The 9,417-nt window shown below is 44.3% G+C and overlaps 1 protein-coding gene across 1 annotated transcript in view; it reads left to right on the top strand.

Moving 5' to 3' along the window:
• Positions 1 to 1,877: 1,877 nt before the first annotated feature.
• The window catches only part of LOC126955171 (zinc finger protein 595), a 32,203-nt gene continuing 24,663 nt past the window's right edge, over positions 1,878 to 9,417 (top strand). The window contains exons 1-3 of the mRNA XM_050791464.1: positions 1,878 to 2,084; positions 7,638 to 7,764; positions 8,246 to 8,341. Of these exons, the coding sequence (XP_050647421.1) occupies positions 2,082 to 2,084; positions 7,638 to 7,764; positions 8,246 to 8,341 (226 nt within the window). The 5' untranslated portion in view covers positions 1,878 to 2,081. The remainder of the gene's footprint in view (positions 2,085 to 7,637; positions 7,765 to 8,245; positions 8,342 to 9,417) is intronic.

Raw genomic sequence — 9,417 nt, 5'->3', positions numbered from 1 at the left:
ATTTTGTTCAATTATTTGTTCAAGTTGCCAAGGACCTGGACAACTCACTCACGGTCTTCCTTCTGGGAACAGAAGTACAGGTAGATGTGGATGCATGTGATTGGTGCTTAAACTCACACAGTGCCCCACACCACAGGAGAAAAACACACAGTTACAGCCTGTGTGTCCAAATTAGGTCCAGATTAGGTCCAAAGACAAATAGCAAAACAAGAAGATTGCCTTTAATCTTTTCCCTCCACTTCTAAACTCTGGAGGACAAGGCGGTGAAGAGATCTGAAGACATGGTGCTCTCTCCTCCTGTGGCCCCCACATTCTTTGTTTACTGTCTGGTATTTGAAAGGAAGAGGAACCTTTGATAGAGGAGGTGGTCGGAGGCTGGTTAGGCAGGTAGAGACAAAGGGTCTGGGGAGAAGGAAAACACCTGTAGGACCGCACCTGCACCACCCCTGTAGCTAGCAGGAAGAAATGTGGTTAAGAACTTCCTCTAAGGCCAGGATGTTGCTCCAAAGGGACTGTCCCAACTTAGGCACAGGCGCAATAAATCAATCTAAGTGTCTGTAACTTGACCCAGCTCATTATAAGGTCATTAATATGACATTAGCATTGTGGTTTTAGCTCCCCCCGCCCCAAGTTTCACTTAGGCACTCATGGGTAACAACCAAAACGGAGTCACTGTGGCCAATCCCAAGCATCCGCAGATGCAACACCCTTAGTGGGGAACTTTACCCATCCCATTTGGGCAGAACCCACAGAAGACATACTTGTTCTTGCCACATAAAAGACCTAGACCTCAGCCTCATTTCTGGCAACCTGCTTTCAGGTCCCCTCTTGCTTCTGAGAACTTTCCTTTTGCTTAATAAATCTTACTTTGCCTTACTCACTCTCTGGCACCCGTGTGCTTCATTTTTTTTTGGTCGTGGCACAAGAGTTCCGACCTGGCTCAATCAAGGAGACCACCACATCTCCACCAAACAGTAACTGGGAAACCGTGGTCTTCACGTGGATACTCTCAGCTTGCAGCCCCTGGTCTCTCTGGGGGCACTGTCCCACCCACCCTTGAGCCTGAGAAAAGTTGGTAGAGAGGCTGGTCCCTTACTTCCAGCAGAAAAGAAGTGTTCAGGCCCTCACTTCCCTGATGGAAGACAGGCCCTCATGGCTGCACTCAATGTGGCAGCCACCTGCCATATGTAGCTACTGGGCAACTGGAATGTGACTGGTTTGAAGTAAAATGTGCTGCAAACATAAAATACACCGTGAGTGTAGAAGAATTAGATCAGAAATATACTTTATTTCTAATTGTATATTGATCACATATTAATACAATATTTTGGATACAATGGATTAAAAATTATTACCAACAATTTCACTCTAAAAATTATTTTTGACGTGGCTAATAAAAAACGGAAAATTCACAAATAGCTAACATTTTATATTTTAGAGGATTGCTTCCCTCTTAAATCAGGTCTCCTACTCAAAAGACTAGCGGCCAGAAGGGTTATGAAATCTAAACTATTAAAATAATTGTCATTATATTGCTTCCACTTGTGAAAAAGTGTGTGCCTGTGCATGCATGTGTGTGTGTGCGTCCGTATCTACGTGTGCGCGCGTGTGTGTACGTCTGTGTGTCCGTGCGTGCGTGTATTTTATAAGTGGACATAACCTTACACACAAGGTCAAAAAGGGACCCCTGGGCTGCTTCAGGTCAAGCCCGGAGAGAAAGCCCTGCCTGAAAGGGCCTGGAGGCCCCAGCTTGTCACTCTTGCCTCATCAGTGGAGTGTGTGGTCGCGATTTCTGTTACTCAAGGCCTGAGGGCGGGGATTGGAGTATTATCCAATCAGAGTGTCGGACTGAGAACTGCCCAATCAGGCGCGCAGCCAGAGAGGAGGCGGTGGCTTCCGGGATCTGGCGGGGCCTTTTCCTATGGCTCCTGCCAGGGCTTGGGTTAGGGCTACTGTTGTTTGCGTCCTCGGCTCAGGGAGGCCTGGGGGATTCGGCAGCAGCCTCAGCCTCTCGTCGCTCAGTGACCAGCGGGTATTGGATGATTTGTAGCTAAGACTCCCGGATCCCCTGAAGTGGGGAAATGGTGAGTGTGCCGGGCAGGGCGTCGCGAGGCTGTGGGGGCCTCATCGGCAGCGGCGGGAAATGGCGGCGGCGGGACAGAGTCTGTGAACGGAGTCCCCGCTGCCGCCGCTCAGCGCTCGGTCCTCAGTCCCCTCCGGTGAGGGACCCGAGCTCCTGTCGGTCCCCGCAGGGCGGCTTTGCCCAGCCTGCAGCCCTCCTCGTTCAGCTCTGCGCCCGCAGCCCCGCACCTTCCCCGGGCTGTGGGGTGAGGAGCTCACCGGGAAGACCCCGGCCGTGCGCGGGCACCGCGTGGGAGGAGCTGTGGTCCGGGGTCCTGTCCCTACTTTACCCTTTTCAGAATGAGATGGAGGCCCCGTCAAAACATAGAGTTCATGTGAGCAAACAGGACTCATTAATGGGACAGCGCCGGCCATGGCTCGCGGTTTGGGGGCTGCCAGCCGGTCTTGAAGGAAAGGCTTTTGTGAGGTGTGTGAGGAAGGGAAGCCATTCACCCGCCCGCCCCAACTTTCCCACCAGTCCCCTTGCCCTGAGCGCCTCCTCCGCGTGGCTGTTCCTGAGCGGCATCTTTTAGAATACGCTGGTGTCATGCGCACAGCGCTTCGCTGGGTTCTGTGAGTGGTTCTGCCACATTATGGAACTTGAGGAGGGTGTGGGCGCCCCTGGTTTGTTGCAGACGTTCAGAAATGAAGACGGGTGTCCAGAGGCAGGGACTGGCGTCTGCAGGGGGGCAGTTGCGGGAAGAGCGCGGAGCTTGTGGGTCTGCGCTGACTCTGGCTGGGGTCGTTAGTGAGTTGCTGGACACCCCGTTGGGGTTGGAGCATTGGCTGGTGTTGAGGAAACTCCGCAAGTTTTCTGTCAGAAGAAAGACGTGGCTGAGCCTGGGCTGGAGGAAGATGCCTGGTGTCTGCGGGAGGCGCGCCTGGATTTTGCACATGCGCGGTCCCGCTGGGCACTGTCGGGTTCCTCCAGGTCTCCTCCCGGGGAGAGGGGACTCAGAACTCAGAGGAAAGGAGTTCTGAGGAACATCCCTTCCCTTCACCCTGCTGCCAGCCCCCACCCAATGCTAACCCACTCCTGAGCGCGCCCACCGGGTATTCGCATTGCCCCACTCCTCCCAGTACAGGGTTCCACCCTCAGGAATTGTGCCCATGGCTGCTTTGCTCCTAGCGTTTTCTGCCAAAAACACACGCAGTGCCCAGAAGTCTCCTGGCTCATCTCAACCGCAGACACTGGATCTGTAGCAGGAACTTGCTTCCTTCACCTACCCAGCCTTCTGGACCGCCTGATCCTAATCTCTTCTGTCTTTATAGATACAGGAATCAGAGCATAGCCCTGCCTCAGCCTGTACCTGTAGTACAAACCAGTGCTTTAGTCAGTCCTGCCCTGCTGCCACCCATGGCTCTTGATAGCTTCTTTCTCTCTTCTGCTTTTTCCTTCCCCACAAATTCTCTACGGTGTCCATCCCTCAGGTGCCTATGAGAATTCAGACATAGTGAGTTCAAGACAAGGTCTTTAGGCCTGGATGTTGTAGGAGCAAACACAAATTAGAAGAGGCTTAATGCTTTCTCTTTAGAATGAGGGAAGAATTTTTGCTCTTCTCCCTTTTCTTAAAGCATTTAGGTTGAGAACTTATATATTTAAATATTTTCTTTGCTTCTTTGAAATATATGTAAGTCATTTTTTATCAGTTAAATAGGTCATTTGTCTTTTTTGGCTCCAAATTGCCTTCATCTGGGACCTGGGAACTATTGCTTTGAAATGTAAATAGCAAGAACATACCACCCTATTTCACAGTTTCTGTAGGAGACTAGGAGGCTGCCTTCAGCAGGTACCTAGCCACATTGCAAATCTACATCCTGTCATGAAGATGTGGATGTTTTTTTCTTTAATTATTAGAAAAAATTAGAAAACCCAGATGACCTCTCAGATTACAAGGTGAAATTATAATAAATCGTGTATAGCAAATGGTGCTTTCAAGGCTTCTACTTGAGATTTAATTATGGTGACTTTCTGTGTTTGCGTTCTCTTAGATTGCTTGTGATGCACATCACATTTTGATTTAATTATACAACAAAACATTTTCTTGCGGTTCTGTTATTGTGGAGACTTTTTTAGGATTGCAGATGTTTTAGCTTTTATATTTTCCACACACTGTCCAGAATTACCAGATGTTGTACACAAAATGTCCAGCAGTCTTCACTTCAGAAAACATTCTTTCTTAAGATTCCAGTCACAACCTAAAATTGTGCGGCAAAGTGTTTCCCAAATCTGCAAACAGAATGGTCTCTCTCTTGGGATCTACAGTCCTTTCTAGAGCAGTTAGACTAAATTTCTACAAAAATAACTTTTCAGAACAGTAATCAGTTATTTCACCTCCTTCAGTGCTCCTGGCATCTTCCATTCTGACACTGATTTCAGAGATTTGGGGCCCATAAACCTAACCAGAATCACACATACGCATCGATTAAACCTGAGAAATTCTGCTCCCTCCCACTTCCCCTTCCCCAAATGCCCACAAATGTGCATAGCTCACCAGCCCTCCAAGACCTAAATGTGCAGTTCTAGATTCTGAATTTATGTCCTGGAATTTGATAAAAGAACTTTTATCTGAGAAATATAAGTTTTTAAATGTATCAGACCCAGAGATGTGTTAAAAAGAGACCACACTCACATACTGTTCCCCTCCTTGAACTATTTGTCTTTTGAAATTGCTTGCTATTGCCACAGGTGTCTGTAAATTAACCTAATAATGCCACGCTGGACACTATAACCCATATCCTATAGCTTAACTATGTATATGACCAATCACTAACCAATGTTACTTCTATAAACCAGTAAGAATATCTGACACCTTTCTATCAGTCTGCTCTCTGGCTTCCTTTTTGCCTTTAAAAATATGCTTGTAACTGCTTCTAATTGGAGTGTATATTCAGGGCAACTTTATACTCCAGGATTGCAGTCTTCAAGCTTTGGCTCAAACTCTGTACTTATGTTTACCCCAATTTTTTCCTTTTAGCTCAAAATATTCTTTAGAATGTGTTGAAGGAGGCTTCATGAGGTCTTTCCTCTGATTTTACTCTGCTTCCTGTAACTCAAGAATGCAGCACACATTGATCTCACCTAGAATCTGCACGTAAAAGCTGGCCTCTGCCTAAGAGTCACAAGACAGGGCCAGACTGTGGGTTGAAGAGATACAGAAAAGTCACAGAAGGTGTTTTCTGCATCATGAGAGGTCAACATAGACATCTTAAGCCCCACTTTCAGAGTGGAGCCCTTTGAGTTTTCTGGATCTTGTCCAGTGACCTGCTACAGCTGTGTAAGAGGCTTCTGGTGTGAACACAATGCTGTGACAGAATCTGTAAATGTAAACAAGCACCTTAGCAGTGGGAAGTCAAGGCCACTAAATATCCAGAGCCATAATCCCAACTATGCCTCCCTGTGTTACTAGAGTACTTTTGTCCTTCCCCTGCCTGAGTTAGCTGATCAGGGACAGGGGATATCACATCCGGATCCAGGATCTGCAGCTCCATCAGGGCAGTTCCATTTTCTGTTTGCACCCCGCAAAGTCAGCCTGAGTCTCTCCTGCCTGGATCACTATGGGGGCATCAGCCTAGGGTCACTGGGGACACTCTCAGCAGCGTCAGTGAGTATTTGAGACATTTGAGGATGTCCTGTGCAGACTGGGGTCAGTGTTTCATATGGTCATTAGGAAAAGAGATGAAATAGTCATGGTCCCTACCATCAAGGAACTTGCATTCTAGAGCACATGAATAAATGATTAAATTCAGTGTCATGTATTCAGTACAAAGATGAAAACTGTACAGGAGACTTAAGCTTCATTTGGGTTACTTCCCTTTTATTGTTTGGTGAGTTTTGATGCCACCACCTGCAGGGCTGTTTATGGACAAAAGAGAAGTCATTATTTGTATTGTGTTTGCCTTGCTAAGAATAAATATTTAGCTTCAAATATAATTGGTCGGGAAAAACAAAAGGGTTTTGGTTAAATTCCTTGTTATTGTATGTTACAGATGGGGAAGTGGCAAAATAGATAAAAAATTACACAAACTCTGGGAATCAAATTTCTCTTGGATGGGCTTAGAAAAGACAAAACTGAAACTACTTAGTGGCCTAGAAAGCAGAAGCCTAGGGCCCATTTTCTGTCCCAACTCTGCCCAGATCCACCATCTACTGAACCTTGTCCAGGTCTGACCCCACACTGCAATGCCTCACAGAACTGCTTAGAGAAGATGAGAGTTTGGGGTAGCTATTCGTACTCTCTCCAGAGCTGGTGCTCCCAATTTCCTGAAACCCAAAAGCAGATAAATGGGGAAAAGCAATGTACTTTGGGGCCTTAAATTATTTTACAAAAAATTAAAACCAGTATTTCTAGAGACATCCCATCCAGCAACCTGTTCTCCATCTTTGCAGTTCCAGTGGATTTTTCACAAGTCTCATAGTAACTACAAACACAAAAATAAAAAATTCCTGAATTGTACTTAAAATTTTCTTCTATGTCTGTCCCATTTATCTACATTGAGCTATTATTCTATGTATTTTTTTTAAAATCACCGATAGGAAAACAAGAAAAAACAGAAAATGCTGGGACCCTGCATTTAAATCCTGGGAAGTATGACACACTTTGTACCCACCTCCCAGGATGCTATGAGAATTAGCACACATCATATGAGCTTCCCAGCACAGTGCTCTGTTACATACTCCTGAGCACATAGTACATGCTCCATAAATATCGCATTAATGCATGTGGATGTGCTGTTTTTCAAATGCAGACTTACTCAGACATTGCAACCATCTCCAGCCTCTGTAACCTTTAAAGGGCTTGCAGAGAATGCCATCTTTCAGGATGATGATTGCTGGTCTTGTCTTCAGATGAAAAGTATTTGTATTGTGATAAGGGTGTTGGGGTAAGGGACTCTGCTGTGTCTGCTTTCTCTAGCTGAGTGGTACTGTAATGGATCTAGGGGGAGGAGCATCAGCATTAACGGGAGACTTGCTGTAAAAAGCTAATTCGTGGACCCTTTTCAAACCTGCAGAATTGTGTAACTTACAGTGAGGCCTAGAATACCAAATTTATATGCACATTGAAGCTTGAGAGGCAATGTTTAACTAAGTGACCCTCAGCCCAGTCTTCCAGTAGAATCACATGGCAGTTTGAAGAGAAACAGTCACCTGTTCCCTCCCTATAGATCCTGTTAAGTTTCTTGTGTGACATTAACAGCAAGGCCAGGGTCAAGCGTGAGGGCTTCCATACTTTAATGAGACGTGAGTTCACCTTTTGTTCCAGGAGGTCATAGGACCTGCTTTGCTCCGTTTTGGTAGGGACAGGTGAGTGTAGCCTATATTCCTACTGCAGCAACAAAAATTGCTGGCATGCCCTCCTTTTTCCTCAGAGTTATAGAATACTTTAGATAACATTACTGTGTTAAAAGTCATTTTATCAGATGATTCCAGTCAGTCCCATAAGTCACAACTAGTTCTCTTATTTCACTTATGGTCAAATTAAGAACTCTGTCACATGATAAATATATGTTTTCAGGAACTCTTAACATTCAGGGATGTGGCCATAGAATTCTCCCCTGAAGAGTGGAAATGCCTGGATCCTGCCCAGCAGAATTTATATAAAGATGTGATGTTGGAGAACTACAGAAACCTGGTCTCCCTGGGTAAGGATAACTTTTAATACGTAATTCCTAGTACTTTATCAGAGTTTCATTTTCTTTCTTTGTAGAATGTCTCTTGGGAGCTTCTGCTTTGCATTAATTAATTTTCAGTTCCTTTCTACAAGAAAAAAATTGGGAATTTGCTGGTGTAAAAAAAAATCTTTAGGATGTTTCATCATTACATAAACCTTCTCTTTTCTTGAACGAATTTGTGTTCTTCACTCTAGGATAGTAGTAATTCTAGAAATTCAGTGATGTAAAATACTGTTTTCCACATCTTAAAATCCAATTTGCACCACTTATTTTTGATTCAGTGGGTAGTGGAACTTAGAACCCACAGATTTAAAATATTTAAGTATTCTAAAGATTCTGTCAGGAAACAATTTTTGGATTAAATTTCTTTATTGTACTTAGCATAGTAATAGATTGGTCATTGGAGTATCCCCAGCAATAGTCATGTTAATTTTTTTTTTTAATAAAACAGGTTTTGTGATCTCCAACCCAGACCTGGTCACCTGTCTGGAGCAAATAAAAGAGCCCTACAACTTGAAGATACATGAGACAGCAGCCAAACCCCCAGGTAGGTGAGAGTGAATGAAGGAGAGGACACAGGCAAGGAGGCAAAAGGTCAGGAAGGAAGCCAGGCCTTCAAATGTAGTTTGGGAAACTGTGCCAATGAAAATAATTTCTGAGAAGGCTGCATTTTTTCTCTTATTCACAAATAGAGTCATCTTCTGTCCTATGCTCTTAAATCTTCTAAGAATTTCCTTTTTTTCTTCAGTGACCTCCATTCAAGTTTACAGGGAGAGCCAGTGTCCACTTTATCGCTTGTAAGGGGCTGCATGATCTGACTGCTGTTGCATTGCTTTTAGAGACATAGGAGTATTTGTATTATTGAAGACCTCTATGTTAAAGTATTTTTTCAAATATTATTTTTGCATCAGGCCTAAAATATGTAAGGTGAGTAGTGGACATAATGGGATTTGGTTTAGAAATCCCAGGAACACGAAGGACAGATGTTGCATCTTTTCCACTTAGTGATTTTTAATCCTGTAGAAGTTGCAAATGTAATTCTACAAAAACTCTTACTCAGAAGTTTATCAGAACAATAAGTATTTTTCCAAACATGAAAAAAATGTTATTTTACTTCAAAATGTTATTTAGTATAAACTGAAATTTGTGATTTAAACTCTATATATTCAAATTTTCAAATTGTAATATAGTTTAAAGCACAGGTTTTCAAACTCTTGGCTTCCCTGGGCCACTTTGGAAGAAGATTTGTCTTGGGCCACACTTAAAATTATAAAATACACAAACAATAATGATAGCTGATGAGCTAAGAAACAAGAAATAGGTTTGTGAATAATTTTTGTGATACCGCAAAAAGTCCTCACACTCAAAGGATTGGATACCATTGGTTTAAAGTATCTACTCACCTTCTAGATTTTTCTTTTTTTTTTTTTTTGAGACGGAGTCTTGCTCTGTCACCAAGGCTGGAGTGCAGTGACATGACCTCGGCTCAGTGCAACCTCCGCCACCCTGCAACCTCCACCTCCTGGGTTCAAACGATTCTTCTGCCTCAGTCTCCCGAGTAACTGGGATTACGGGTGCCTGCCACGGGGTTTCACCATGTTGGCCAGGCTGGTTTTGAACTCC

This window comes from Macaca thibetana, chromosome 5, assembly GCF_024542745.1.
Source record: "Macaca thibetana thibetana isolate TM-01 chromosome 5, ASM2454274v1, whole genome shotgun sequence".
Taxonomy (NCBI): Eukaryota; Metazoa; Chordata; class Mammalia; order Primates; family Cercopithecidae; genus Macaca; species Macaca thibetana.
This window is presented reverse-complemented; position numbering and strand designations above follow the sequence as displayed.